Source organism: Schistocerca piceifrons, chromosome 2, assembly GCF_021461385.2.
Source record: "Schistocerca piceifrons isolate TAMUIC-IGC-003096 chromosome 2, iqSchPice1.1, whole genome shotgun sequence".
Classification (NCBI taxonomy): Eukaryota; Metazoa; Arthropoda; class Insecta; order Orthoptera; family Acrididae; genus Schistocerca; species Schistocerca piceifrons.
In genome coordinates, this window is record NC_060139.1 from 254367669 (window position 1) to 254383866 (window position 16198).

A 16198-nucleotide genomic window follows, 5' to 3' on the forward strand; every position below is an offset into this window, starting at 1 on the left:
ACTGATGCACAATATACGCGAGGCACTGACAATGTAGTCGCTGACTACCTGTCTCACGTCAACATCATCACTACCCCACTTGACCTTACCGACCTGGCCCGCCGGCAAACCGAAGACACCGATATTCGTGCCTTGCAACAAGACACAACCTCTTCCCTCAAACTGGAACAACGTGCATTCCCCGGCACCACAGAACTAGTCTGGTGCGATGTTTCCACTGGTAGCCCCCGCCCTCTCGTACCCGCAGCTCTCCGCCACTCTGTTTTTGATGCATTCCACAACCTAGCTCACCCAGGCATCAAAGCGTCCACCAGATTGGTCACGGAAAGGTACATCTGGCCCGGTGTTAAACATGATTGTAGGATGCGGGCTCGCGCCTGCATACCATGTCAGAGAGCTAAAGTGGGCCGCCATGCACTTCCTCCGCCAGGCACTTTCGACATACCTAAAGGACGTCTGCGACATGCCCATATAGATATTGTAGGTCCCCTCCCTCCTTCCAAGGGCTTTCGATATATCCTGTCCGTTATTGATAGGGTCACTAGATGGGTCGAGGCAGTCCCTTTGGAAGATATTTCGGCTGAGTCTGTGGCTCGGGCCTTCATTGCTACTTGGATTTCCCGATTCGGAAGCCCTACCTCACTGACCACCGACCAAGGTAGGCAGTTTGAATCACAGCTGTTCGCCTCCCTCTGTTCGTACTGTGGCATCGCAAAGTTTCACACAACTGCTTATCACCCCCAGGCCAATGGACTTGTGGAGCACTGGCACCGCACGCTTAAAGCCGCACTTATGTGCCACGGTGGCCAGTGGTCTGAATCTCTCCCCTGGGTTTTGCTAGGCCTCCGCACTGCATACAAAGAGGACTTGCAAGCCTCCCTCGCCAAGATCCTTTACGGGGAGCCTCTGGTTTTACCAGCCGAATTCGTCGAGGATACGCTGCTACCAAGCTCTTCCGAGCTCCCAGCACTCGTCGAGAGCGTCCGAGGGCACATTGCGCTCATCAAACCTCCCTTGCTATCTGCCCACTGTAGGCCTCGTGTGTTCATGCATAAGGAACTGGCCACATGTGAATTTATCATGTTACGTGATGACAGAGTACGGACAACCATGCAGCCTCCCTACACTGGTCCGTTTAAAGTCCTGTCACGAGGCCCTTCCACATTGTCGATACTTAACAACGGCAAACCAGTAACTGTTTCACTCCACCGGGTGAAACCTGCGTGGACCTTGCAGGAGCACTCAGCAAGTGACCCTCCTTCCCAGTAACCCCATCATGATTTGGACGGGCCCACCACCCCTCCCCCCCTTCCTCCCCCCTTGCAGCCTACATCACGTGCCGGACGACTCATGGTTCCACCCCGTGGGCACAGGGATTATGTCCTAGCTTCAGTCGAGCTTGCTACACCTATCCCCAAGTGTTGTGTGTGTGATTTCACCATGGACAAGTGCTTTTGTGACCATCAAGTGTCCCACCCCCACCGGGCTGGCACAGGACTTGGCGCACCACCGCAAGGGGGGGGGGGGGGGGGGGCTCTGTGGCGACTATCGACTCTACGAGTGAGATATCTCTGCCATAGCAGGCTCTCTGACCCATGTGGACTTAATGTGCGCCGCCATATTGCTTGCCTTTCTGTTGTGTGCTGCCGACTGTATAAGACGTTGTAAATATTCTCGCATAATAAAGTTGTATTAATGCATGTTGGTGTGTTATTTAATGATTGCCGCCGCTCCGCACATCAGGAATAACCACACAGCAATTGCTCTTTGAGAAACTGAGGAATTTTCCAGCAATATGATAAAAATTTTTTGAAAACATAATGGAACCTGAATACTGAGTAATTAGTGTTATCCTGGCTGGGACATTCTTGAGCAAATGTTACAAGTCTCAAAAATAATGTGATGTCCACATGTGTTCCCTTGATTACATCTTTGAAAGCATAATGCATGTAATGAAGTCCACAGCTACCAATATCTAGCAGTTTCAACTCTGGTGAATGTGCTTTATATTCTTTCAGCAACAGCCAATTCACACTTGGCTGTCCATCAAAATCTGGAGACTCTTACCTTTTGGTATGTCTTTTGTCTCATCAGTGAACATAAAAGGTCTGTAGCTTTAGACCTATGAAGAAAAGAGGAAGTAAGGTATCATGTTGTTATCTCTCTTTTATCTTCATTCCAAACTCTTGTATTTACATCCATTTATGTGCATCTTTCAACTTTCTTCAGTGATTCATCAAAACCAAGAAGACTATAACTCGCTTTCATCAGCAACCTAGGGAACTATTGATTTAAATAATATACAGTCCTTAACATAAGAACTCGAATTATTTTATCTCACTTAAGTTGTACCTTGTTAGCTGCACCACTGTCTGTACACATTCTTGAGATTGCAGCAGCATCCTTTTCAGGTTCCCAAAGTGACTTTTGTGTCATTACTGTTGCAACACACCACAGAAGTTCTACTGTTATTACATTTTTAAACACAAGTTCTTCAAAACTGTGTGAACAATTTGGTGTTAAAAATAATACAGATACTTCTGATTTTGAAGAAGATGGTACTGGAGTGTGTGGCTTAGAGGTGGTGGGCGACAGGGTAGCAGCTGAGTTGTTTTGGCTGAAAAAACATCTCAAGTTGAGATGTTGAGATTATGTTTTCTTACATGAAGCACATTGTGTATGCTTTCTCCCATTCATGTGGCTAAAAACACCTGACATCCCATATTACTTAAAGATATTACACTATGGAAGTAAATGCCATAAGCTTAAGTGGGTTCACCTGGCACAGACTCAATGCAGTCCTTTAAATTTTGGTGACACTTCCAAATACCTTTGTAATAATTTTGAAATTACACACTGTAGCACTATTAATCTTTAAATGGAGAACAAAATACTTACACCACTTTAAAACACACACACACACACACACACACACACACACACACACACACACGAGTGCCGGTAGAAATACAGTGCTCTTATTCATTGTCACGTCTAAGTCATGCACACACAGCCATTGGAAACATATTCTGTTGGGAACATGTTTCCTGTGGTGTTTTGTAACTTGTTTCTAGCTTTATTTCTGCTCTCTGTCTCCATCCAAACTGGTGGCAAACATTTCTCACAGTGTACTCACATTGTCTGTAAAGCTATATGGAATATAATTTTCATATTGATGAGGAAACTATAACAATATGTGGCGCTGCACTATTAATAAGTGCACTATTAGTCACAAAGGAGTATCTCAGACACCAATCTCAGAAAGGCATTTTCGAAGAGAGTTATATGATTCCCTGTAAAAAGAAAGTTTTTATCTAATTCACAGCTATGTTCAAAAAGTGGTAGTTAAATACTGTACATATATCTGACTTACCAGTAACAGAAACCTTTTTTACCACATACTGACTTTATATCCTCAACCTTATGCTGCTGACTGGAGACTTCCTGCACAACTTACCATATTATTTTAATGTTATTCTGTGAATTAGCTGTTCTATTTGCATATCACATAATCTTTGCCTTCCTAACACCATTTTTAAGCACCTTGCAGTACTGTTTGTAATGGGCTACTGTAAATGAATTTTGGCTGCTTCCAAAATTTTGATATAATCCCCACTTAGTTCTACATGATATCCTTATCCCAACAGTCAACCACCTGGGCCGCCTTTTATTGCTGATAACCTGTTTTGAACATTCTAATGGAAAGCAACTTTCAAAGAGTATGAGAAATGTGTAATGAAAGCATTATATTTGTCATCTACATTATCAGCACTACAAACAACCCGCAACTCTTGTTCCTTAACAACGTCTAAAAAACTCTCTATTGCTGATGGATTAACTTTTCCATGTAGTTTGTAATTATACATAACATTTGTTTGAGTACAAAAACTTTTTAGGGTTAAAATTTGTCCATCATCATCTCAAAGGCCATTCCCCGTTTTACCAACAGAATGCCCATCTAGTAATAAAGAATGAATAAAAATATTGTCTATGGTTGTGCTATTGTTCCCCTGCACCCTGGCTGGAAAAAAATATAGTCTGCATCAAATCATATGAATTTAGGAGATCTTCCAACGTTTTTTTTCTTGCGCAATCACATACAAAATTAATATTGAAGTCACCACATACAACACCTCTACTTCTGAATCACAGTCCAAATCCTTTAGAGACATGGAGATCTGAAGCTTTTGTACCTGATATTCTATGCTACAGGAAGACAGTACTCACATGTTGTGACTTCAGTTTCCACTGAGAGCCTACTTTTTACAGCTCGCAACATCATCACTCAAATAAGACATACACTGTTGGAAGTCAATATAAAATCGCCTTTTTTTTAATGACCTTCTTAAAGAACACTGAACCTAAGCACAACTCACTTGTCCGCCTAAAAACTTCTGTAGCTCTCTCAGCACAGAAAAAGCAACCTTCAGTAGGAAAAACACAAAACTAAGAAAAAGATGTCTCAGTTTTAAAGACAGGGCAGTCCCTGGGGGTAGGTGGCATTCTGCAGCCTGAAGTTGATGGCCAGTCCTCTCTTATTCCTCCTACATGGGTAGCATGGTCTAGGCATAAGAGGCTCACTCAATGCTGAGTGGCTTTCCCCATGAGGACTCGTGTTTTCCAACACCCATCGCAGAGAAACTTCTATGAGGCCTGGCAGAAAACTGCACCTCACAGAAACACTATATGCAGAAACAGGAAAATGCCAATGAAAATACCTACAAGAAGTTTTGTTTTGGCAGCCATTTTTGCAGCAGCAGCTGTAAATAAATTGCAGTAGTTTGCAAGAAAAACACCTTCTGTATGCTGCAGAGCATTTTTTTTTTTTATTTCACTTATGCACCCAGACACGTTTTGCCTTTATTATAAGGCATCTTCCATGGGTATCGTCAACTATTACATGATTTTTTCAATTTAACTCACAGGTTATATATTTAAAACAGTTCATGGAAGTTTTTACAATAAAATGGATAGGTACTTACACATTACCATGTGATTCATTATTTTTAAACCAAGCGGTATTCTTTCATGTGAAAAACTGGATGAAACCTTGCAGTTTCTCTTGTTGTCAATCTGCTTCCGAAACATTGTCAATCTGCTTCCAAAACATAGAACTGTAACTGTCGTTTATTGTGTTGAGTGTGTCATAAGTCTAGTTTTTTTTTCAATTGATTTTTGTCTGTATCTGTGTTGATGTAAATTTGTGCGTCTATTCTTCTTCTTCTTCCTCTTCATTTTTATCATCATCATTTTTCTGCAAATTATATACTTAGGAGAGGAATTGGATTTGTAATCCTCTATTGGAATATGTGTCTATTACATCATCAATCAGTGTAAAGAGTGAGTGGTTAGTTATATTCATTTGGTCATTTAGTAGTAGATTCTTTTGTGTCTTTGTTTTTGTAGATATCATAGTCTTCTTGTAACTGAACAACAACAACAATGCAAAGAATACATGAAAACAAGAAAGAAGATTCAAGATGGCACACAGAGAATACAAACACAACATCACACATAAAATAACAAACATTTTCAAAAGACAAGACATAAACATAGTATTCAGTCAGACAGTTCAGTCAAAAAGTACATTCCAAAACTGATAAAAGACACAGACATCTACTAGAAAGTAGGAAAACACCAACAAGAATGCAACACATGACGGAAGGTATGCAGTGGAAATGAACGAACATTCAAACTCACAATACAAGCAACATATTAGAGCATGCAAATAAGGGACAAGCCATTTAACTTTGGCAGAACATTTAAAAGGAAATGAATCACAAGCCTATTACAAGAGATAAAGACCTGAAAGAAAAATAAATAAATAATGAAAGACGCCTCCTCACTTTACAAGGAGATTCCACATATACAAAACAAAAGACAAACAAAAGCTTCTACTAAATGGCCACGTAAATATAACTAACCACTCATTGTTTATGCTGACTGATCATGTAATAGACAGATATACCAACAGATCACAAATTCCATTCCTCCCATAAGTGCATGGCTGCGCGGAGTGGCCGTGCGGTTTGAGGCGTCATGTCACAGACTGTGCAGTCCCTCCTGCTGGAGGTTCGAGTCCTCCCTCTGGCATGGTGTGTGTGTGTGTGTGTGTGTGTGTGTGTGTGTGTGTGTGTGTGTGTGTGTGTTGTTCTTGGCATAGGTTCGTTTAAATTGTGTGTAAGTCTAGGAACCGATGACCTAAGCAGTTTGGTCCCTTAGGAATTAACACACATTTGAACTTAAGTGTATGACTGGAGGAAAAGAAGAAGAAGAACACGCACACAAGCGCACAAGGATAGATTGCTATTCACCATTGATTCACAGACAGGCATAATGAAAAGACTGCTCTGCATTTAAGTTTTGGGCCAAAAGGTCTTATTCTGAAGCAAAACAGATACACACAATCACAGCTCACATGCACATAATCACTGTCTCCGGCCACTGTGACCAGTCAGTACACTGCAGCCCTACTTGTGTCCACCAGTTTCTGCATGCTCTCACAACCACAGCCCTACCCTGTTGTCCCACCTGCTCCCACCCAATGCTGCCTCCTAACCGCCACCATCCATGCCAGACTGCCACGCTCATCAGGCACCGTTGCAGTCCACAGTCCGGCCACAGCAGCCTGGAGACAGTAATCATGCATGTGCGAGTTGTGCTTGTGTGAATGTGTACATTTTTCCTAGTTCAGAAGCCCTTTTGGCTGACAGCTTTAATGTACAGCAGTCTTTTCATTGTACTGTTTGAGACTCAGTGTCTTCTCTACATAGTGAGTAGCAATCTATCCAGGACTTTCATTGTTACATCATATACACTGATACAAAAAAAAAAAAAAAAAAAAAAAAAAAAAAAAAAAAATTCCGATTCTGAAAAACTGACACATTGAAAAGTGTTTTATCAGAAAGTCTATGCTGAAAACCGACATTATGAGTAAAAACCATTGAAAATTTATATTCAGAGTAGTCGATTCTGAATATAAGATATTGCTTTGAAAAACTTTTCCACAACTGCATTCAATAACAATTATTCGTGACGATGGAGAGGGGGGGGGGTGACTTCTTGTTGTATGTTCTATTCTATTATGACTGTAACAAGTGTTTCCCTTTTTTTAATATCAAAAGATGACAGTCTCAATTATTGATACTAGTCATCAGAAATAAATAGTACTGAACGTAGTGTTGGCTATTAAAAGGTTCTTCAAAGCAAATACAGATCACTCCTTCCCATCCCTAATTATGAGAAATTTCAATATAAGACACCTGATCAGCTGGAACATTATGACCACCAACATACTATTATATCAACCCATCTGTGTGATAGCAGCATCACCTGGCGAGGAATGACTACTAGTCAGACATAAGATTGGTGCCTGTAGTATCAGTGAGTGCGCATGCAAAATGGAGAAGGCAGGAAATCTAGTTGAGTTTGACTGAGAGCAGATTGTGATATCCTGGTGACTTGGCATGAGCATTTCAGAGACTGCATGACTTGTCAGGTTTTTGAGGAGTGCTGTTATGAGTGTCTTCAACAGGCAGCAAAACCAAGGTGAAACCGTGTCCAGATATTGTGGGGTCGGTCAGCCACCCTCATTATAGATGTTGGATGTCGTAGGCTGGGCAGACTGGTAAAACAGGACAGAAGGTAAACTGTAGCGGAACTAACATCAGACTTAAATGCTGAACACACAGTTCATCGAACACTCCTAAAATGGGCCTCCTCAGCCGACGACCCATGGATGTGTTAATATTAACACCACGACATCGGCAACTATGACTGAAATGAGCAAGTGACCATCGGCACTGGACATAGGCGCTTTGACAGATCATTGCACGGTCTGATGAATCCTGATACCATGTTCGTCAAGCCGATGGGAAGGTGCGAATCCATTGTCTTTCAGAGGAATAGCCCCTTGACACCTGTACTGCGGGACAGAACAAGCTAGCGGAGGCTTCATTATGCTCTGGGGAACATTCACATGGGCATCCATGGGTCCAGCAAAGCCAAGGTTGCCATCCATGAACACCCGTCAATGAGGAACATTTTTCCTGATTACAGTGCGTAATATTATTGGATTTCAGCTACCTTGCATGTGAGATATTTGTCATTAAAGAAAAGGACAGCCAACAAGATGCTAAGCATCACAGCGCAAGAGTAAAGAGATGCAATATTTTTTTTTTTTAATGTGCGCCTATACCAAAACGTGCATCCAGCATTTAAATACTCTAAATAAACACTATGACCCGCTGGGCGAAGATATTTAAAATCATTGCTGTAGCACCGGATAGCAAGAAGCTGTGAAACAGAAGAAAGACGATTATCTTTTGTAAAGAAATATTCTAGAGACTTCATTATCCATTTTACTTTTGGTTACCGACATGTTAAGACGTACTACATAACATTGCTGCAAGTTGTATTTTTATTTTGTGTAAAAACTATGTGAAATGACGGACAAACATTTCGGTAACTCGGGCGTGGATACAATGTACATGGATACAATGCACATGCAAGCACGTTTAATTTTAAGAAGGAACGGACTGACAAAGCAACGATTATTGGTCTGCGCTATTTTTACAAAAGAAATATCAGATGTAAGTCATGCATTTATTGTGTATTTGTCAATGTGTAGAAGTTTAAGGCCAATTTGTTCAAAATATATTCATATTTTACGATGCAGTAATTTTCTTCTTATTCTTTTCTTTCACTAACCAAAAATGTTGTTTAAATTGTATATGAGCTTTGTTACAGGTTCGCTCTTTATTGCGGTGTCTCGGTTGTATTTGGGATACCACTAATGTGTTCAACTTCCGATCTGTTAATCTTTCTCTTACAAAATTCCACTAATTTGCTTTCATTTCTATTTTTATATTAAATAGGTCCCTTAGGTATTTTCATCGAAGATTCAGATTGCTTGAAGACAATTCAGGTCAAAAGGTGAATTATTCGCATAATCAATCCATACGTCTCCTGAACACAATCGAGAACCGACACATCGGTGATCAATTAGTAATCTTTCCCTCTTTTAAAGTCATACTAAAAAATGGTCACATAGGATAGTATGCAATCTAGCATTAGGTTGCATTTTGTCAGTAAATATTACCAGCCAACAGTTACAGCATCACTATTATTAATAGGCAAGTTCCTAATGCCAGAAGTGCCATTTTTCAGCAAGATAATGTGCCACATCACAATGCCAGGAGAGTAATGGAGTGGTTTGAGGAACACAGTGGCAAGTTCCCATTGATGTGCTGGTGCTCCCAACTTGATAGATCTGAACCCAATCAAACATATCTGAGAAGTGACCTCACTGCTTCGATGCCATGACCAGTTGCTGTTGTCATCCATGCCAAAGGTGGAAATACCAGCTGTTAGGCAGAGGGTCATAATGTTCTGGCTGATCAGCGTACATTAAAAATTTCCATTATGAAAACTGATATATCCATTAATGCTACGTCACAGATAGGCACAACAAAAAGACTGTCACAAATACGTTTTCATCTGACAATGCCTTTGTCGAAAATAGACGACTGACTGACTAAAACACACCCACACACACCCACATACACGCACACGAACTCATGCAAACACAACCCACACACACATGACTGCAGTCTATGGCAGCTGAAACCAGCTGAGTGTGGCTTCAGCTGCCAGAGACTGCAGTCATCAGTAATGTGTGTGTAAGTTGTGTTTACATGGGGGAGAGAGAGAGAAAGAAAGAAAGAAAGAAAGAAAGAGAGAGAGAGAGAGAGTGTGTGTGTGTGTGTGTGGGGGGGGGGGGGGGGGCTATTTTCAACAAAGGCCCTGTTGGCTGAAAGCTTATTTGTGATTGTCTTTTTGTCGTGCGTATCTGTGACTCAGTATCTCTGCTACATGGTGAGTAGCAACTTTCCTTTTCATAATATTTTACATTCCATCCTGGATTTTCCATTGTTTGATACATCAATTAATTCGTATAAATGTTCTGATATATCATACCGGTCATTAAATGTATCAAAAATATTGATGTTTTATCTGATGGAGTATCAGTATTGATACCACTCAGACGCTATATTGCTGGTGTAGATAATTTTGCCATTTCTACCTGCTGAGCCCACCTCCAGCGCCACCCGCCCTGTGTAGAGGAAGCGCAGGACTTGTGTGAGGACACTCGGCTCCGTGCTCTCGACGTGCTGCTTGGCAGCGAGTGTAGGGCAGCGTGCCACCAGCAATGCCCTGTGGGCTGCCATCCGGGTGCCCTGCTTGCCCACCCTCAGCGTCACATCTGCTGCCTCTCCAGACTCCAGCAGCACTGCCATATCCTCTTCCAGGTGACCTCTGCTTGGCAGCGTATCTGGCGACAGCAACTGTTCCTTGCTGCGACAACCAAACAGTGCTAATGTAACAACTACAGATATGGTTGACAGATAAGTTGAGATAAAATAAAGAACACTACAACAAACTTGACAGAAAAAATTACATATTTGTTTTACTTCTTTTTTTTTACTATTGAAACATTCTCTGTATGTAGTCTCCCACAACTTGCAGATATTGTATTGTACCACCCTTAGGTGCAAAGAAACACCTTTAATGTTTGACTGGTAAAAGTCATAATCTCAACACGAAAATTTTCAGTCATAATTACGAGGGTAAGTCAATTATTATCCGCAAAGTACTTATAAAATTTTATTGTAATCAAATAGGAAACTTACAAGAATATCATTTTTCGACATAGTCCCATTGCATTTCAACGCACTTGGTCTGTCGTCGTACAAGCTTCCTGATGCCCTCATAAAGGAATGCACCACTTCTTTCACTGCTTCATCCGAGGCAAATCGACGGCCTCTTAATGCCTGTTTGAGTGGACCAAACAAGTGACAGTCAGAAGGGGCAACAGCAGGACCATATGGAGGATGATCCAGTACTTCAAATTTGAGCTTCTGGAGCATTTCAGCAATGTGGGCAGCAGTATGTGGACAGGCAGTGTCATGTAACAACACATCACCTTTTGACAGCAATCCTTGGCATTTGCTTCGAATTGCAGGCTTCAGCCTTGCAGTAAGCATCTCACTGTAACCTACACTGTTTGTTGTTGTGATCTTTTCCCCATAATGTTCCAGTACTGGACATTTTGCAACCCAAAAAATTATAATCATCAGTTTTCCTGCGGACGGTTGTATCATGAACTATTTCTTGCACAGCAAATTTGGATGTTTCCATTCCACACTCTGCCGTTTACTCTCTGGCTCATAATGATGGATCCATGTTTTGTCACCAGTTATGACCCTGTCTAAGAAGTTGCCCCTTTCGTTACCATAGCAAACCAAATGTTTTTTTCCGATGTCCAAGCGTGTTTGTTTATGCAACTGTGTGAGTTATTTTGAGACCCATCTTGCACAAACTTTATGATACCTAAGCCTGTTGTGGATGATTTCATAGGCAGAACCATGACTAATTCGCAGATGGTGTGCCACTTTGTCAATCGTCTGTCTACGAGAATCATTTCACATGAACGCTCAATGGTTTCTTCATTTGTGGCGGTAAACGGTCGTCCGGCTCCTTCATTGTGCGTAACACTTGTGCGACCATTTCAGAATTTTTCAATCCATGGCAAAACACTGTTCCCGTACTGTACCAAAAGTTTTTGATGAATTTCGGCCACTGATACGCCTCCCGCCCACAAAAAATGAATCACTGAATGTTGCTCTTCTTTGGTGCAAATAGACAGCGGAGCAGCCATGATTAATAGCAAGGGAGCGATAACGAAACTAACCTAGCAGCATGAAAATTGCAAAGATATAACGACAAATAAACAAAGCAAGTGTCATCAACGTAAAACGACAGTACTACCAAAATAAACAAATATATAACTAAATTGCGGATAATAACTGACTTACCCTCGTATCTGTGTAGACACAAGAGAGATTCTCTTACATGTAAGGTAACATCTCACTATATACAACATTAAAACTGGAAATGGAAAATCAAAATCAATACATAATATTTAAACACTGTTATGAAGATCTACCATGTCTTAATACAATTGTACAAGACATCCAACTACTGGATAATTGTACAGTACTGGAACAACACCGCTGTTAGATGTCTGAACAATACATTACCATGTATATCAACCTCAGTAAGAGAGATCCAAAGTGGTGACAGTAGGTTCAAACAATGTGTGTTACAGAGATGCTTCGGGAACTCAAATGGGAACCCCTGGAGGGAAGGCGACATGCTTTTCGGTGAACACTATTGAAAAAATTTAGAGAACTGGCATTTGAAGCTGACTGTCGAATGATTCTACTGCCACCAACATACACTGCGTGTAAGGACCATGAAGATCAGATACGAGAAATTAGGGCTCATAAGGAGCTTATAGCAGTCATTTTTCCTTTGCTCTATTTGGGTGTGAAACAGGGAAGGAAATGATTAGTAGTGGTACAGGGTACCCTCCACCACGAACCATATGGAGGGTTGCGGAGTATCTATGTAGATGTAGTGAAGTGTGATGCTATTCATTCCAAGGTAGATCAGACTGCTATGAGGGGTGGCACAAATCATTCCAATTTTTAGGATGAATTCTTAATCAAGTGTATGCAATGTAATTTGTTAGGGTGAGTTCTGCCGTCCAGTGTCAATGGCACTGCCCACAGAGACTGTATGAATTCTGCTGAAAACTATGTGTTAATACCACTGCTCTTATAATTCCACACCACCTGAGGGACTGGTTCTTCAAACCTACCACCCAGCTCACAATCCTGAGTTGACTTCCTGACATTTTATGCTTGGATCTTCCTGGCACTGTAATAACTGATGTCAGAAGCTACTAGTGACATCAAGCAATGTCATGAGTCAGCTTACGCCATCATTAGTGCAATGTAGTGAATGGAAACAAGTGCTATGGTGGGTCAGTTGGTTTTTAATGATTATGATTTTTGAGTGCAGTTTGTGACAGTAGGCTCAATGAACTGAGGTGTTCAGAGTAAACTGAGACAGTAGCATATACTAGTTTGCACCTAGTTAGTATGGGCATTGCTCAGGTATCACCTGTAGCATGTTTCCAGCACAGAAGGTTGGTTGGGAGAAGGGACCAAACTACGAGATCATCAGTCCCTTGTTCCTAATAAAACAATGCCACAAGTGTGAGAATAAAGTGGATGGAACATATAACACAAAATGGAAAAAAAAAGGAAAAGCCACAAGAATGAATGGAAGGCAACGAACACTAAAAGGAAGAAAAGAGGACAAGAAAACAACAGAGAGATGCTAGATACAGAAGAGAGTAAAACATGAAAGCAGATTACAGTGGCTGGCCAACCATGAGAATACAAAGGGAACTCTGCAACACACTAAAACCTCCACCCTAAAAGCACTAGGGTGGAGGACACAGAGGGACAAAGGACATACGCTAAAACCTCCATAGAAGTATAAAACCCACTCTCACGGATAAAATGTAAAACTAAAGCTGCTGTGGAGGCATTGTCACCTAACACCAAAGGCAGGGTGCTGGGAAAGTCAAAAGTCTGCCGCAGAGTGGCTAAAAGTGGGCAGTCCAGCAAGAGGTGGATGACTGTCATTAGGGAGCCACAGTGACACTGAGGTGGGTCCTCGCAATGGAGTAGGTATCCATGCGTTAGCCACATATGGCCAATGCAGAGCCGGCAGAGGACAACTGATTCCCTGCGAGAGGCCTGCATGGAAGACTTCCACACATTCATAGTCTCCTTAATGACACACAGTTTGTTGTGCGTGCTGTTATGCCATTCTGTCTCCAAAAGCCGGAAAACCTTGCAGTGTATGACAGGCCGCAGGTCAGCTTCGGAGATGCCTATCTCCAGAAGCGGTTTCCATGTCGCCTATTTGGCCAGCCTGTCGGCAAGTTTGTTGCTGTGGATTCCGACATGTCCTGGGGTCCATACAAACCACCACGGAATGCCAGGACTGTTCCAGGGCATAGATGGACTCCTGAATGGACACTACCAGAGGATGGTGAGGGTAGCACTGATTGATAGCTTGTAGGCTGCTCAATGAGTCAGTACACAGGAGAAATGACTCGCCAGGGCATGAGCGGATGTACTCAAGAGCACAAGATATGGCCGCCAGCTCTGCAGTGAAAACACTGCAGCCAAATGGAAAGGAGTGCTGCTCAATATGTCCTCCATGAACATATGCAAAGCCTACATGACCATCAGCCATTGAGCCATCGGTGTAAACCACTTCAGAGCCCCGGAACACGTCAAGAATCGAGACAAAGTGACAGCGGAGAGCAGCAGGGTTAACGGAGCCCTTAGGGCCATGCAAAAGGTACAGACGAAGCTGCGGCCGAGGTGTACACCACGGAGGCGTACGTGAATGGACCGCAAGTAGAGGTGGTAAAGGGAAGGACTCCAGTTCAGAGAGAAGGGACCGCACGCGAACCGCAATCGTTAGCCCCGATCTGGGCCACCGATGTGGGAGGTGGACTGCCGCGGGTGGGAAAAGGAGACGGTAATTCGGATGCTCAGGGGAACTATGAATGTCTGCTGAATAACTGGTGAGCAGTTGCACACGTCTGATCTGTAGTGGAGGGACACCCGCCTTCACCAGTATGCTGGACACCAGACTCGTCCTAAAAGCTCCTTCGCTAATCGAACCCCACAGAAGTGCACAGGGTCAAGCAAATGCAATGCTGAAGGCACTGCCGAACCATAAACCACATTCCCATAGTCAATTCAGGATTGGACAAGGGCTCTGTGGAGCTGCAGCAACATAGAGCGATCTGCACCCCAACTGGTGTCGCTCAGGCAACGGAGGGCACTGAGGTGCTGCCAGCACTTCTGCTTAAGCTGACGAAGATGAGGGAGTTAAGTCAATCGAGTGTCGAAAACCAGTCCTAGGAATTGATATGTCTCCACTACAGTGAATGGATGTCATTAAGATAAAGTGCGGGTTCCGGATGAACGGTACGACACCGACAGAAGTGCATGACACACTACTTTGTGGCTGAAAACTGGAAGCCATGGGCTAGAGCCCATGACTGCGCCTTGTGGATGGCTCCCTGGAGGCGCTGCTCAGCAACAACTGTACTGGAGCAACAGTATGAAATGCAGAAGTTGTCTGCATACAGAGAAGGTGAGACAGAGGGCCCAACAGCTGCTGCTAGACCGTTAATGGCCACTAAAAATAGAGAGACATTCAATACACAGAGTCCTACGGGACTCCATTCTCCTGGATATGAATGGAACTATGGGAGTCACCAACTTGGACATGGAAAGTATGGAGCGACTGGAAGTTTCAGATAAAAATCGGGAGTGGTCCCCAGAGACCCCACTCATACAATGTGGCAAGGATATGATGTCGCTAAGTCGTGTCGTATGCTTTACATAAGTCAAAAAAGACAGCAATCAGGTGATGCCGTCTGGAGAAGGGTGTTCGGATGGCAGACTCGATGGACACAAGATTATCAGAGGCAGAGCGACCCTGGCGGAAGCCGCCCTGACATAGTGCCAGCAAGCCACATGACTCCAGGACCCAACCCGACCGCCGACATACCATACATTCCAGCAGCTTACAAAGAAAGTTGGTGAGGCTGATGGGCTGATAGCTATCCACGTCAAGCGGGTTTTTACCGGATTTGAGCACCGGAATGATGGTGCTCTAACGCCATTGTGATGATAAGACGCCACTGCACCAGATCCGGTTGAAAATGACGAGAAGATGTTGCTTGTAGTCAGATGAGAGATGTTTAATCAACTGGCTGTGGATGCAATCAGGCCCAGGAGCTGTGTCGGGGGCAATGCGCAAGGGCACTGAGGAGCTCCCACTCTGTAAATGGGGCGTTATAGGATTCACTGCAGCATGTAATGAATGAGAGGACGTTCCCTTCCAGCCGCCATTTGAGTGTGCGAAAGGCCGGGGGGTAATTCTCCGACACAGAGGCTCCAGCAAAGTGCTCAGCAAAATACTCGGCAATTGCATTTGCATCAGTACATAACTCACCATTTATGGTAACACCAGGGACAGCTGTTGGGGCCTGGTACCCGAAAAGACGTTTGATCTTTGCCCAGACTTGGGAAGGTGATGTGTGGCACCCAATGGTGGAGACATATCTCTCCCAACACTCCTTCTTCTGTTGTTTGATAAGGTAGCGAACATGGGCACGGAGCTGTTTAAAGACTATGAGGTGCTCCAGGGAAGGGTGCCGCTTATGCCGCTGTAGAGCTCACTGACGCTCCTT

At 43.1% G+C, this 16198-nt stretch overlaps 1 protein-coding gene across 5 annotated transcripts in view; it reads right to left on the bottom strand.

Annotated features, from left to right (window-relative positions):
- The window catches only part of LOC124776272 (poly [ADP-ribose] polymerase tankyrase-2-like), a 92875-nt gene that overhangs the window by 46404 nt on the left and 30273 nt on the right, over nt 1–16198 (bottom strand). For all 5 annotated transcript variants that reach the window (XM_047251173.1, XM_047251174.1, XM_047251175.1 and 2 more), the window contains exon 3: nt 10085–10356. In XM_047251173.1, coding sequence (XP_047107129.1) covers nt 10085–10356 — 272 coding nt within the window. The remainder of the gene's footprint in view (nt 1–10084; nt 10357–16198) is intronic.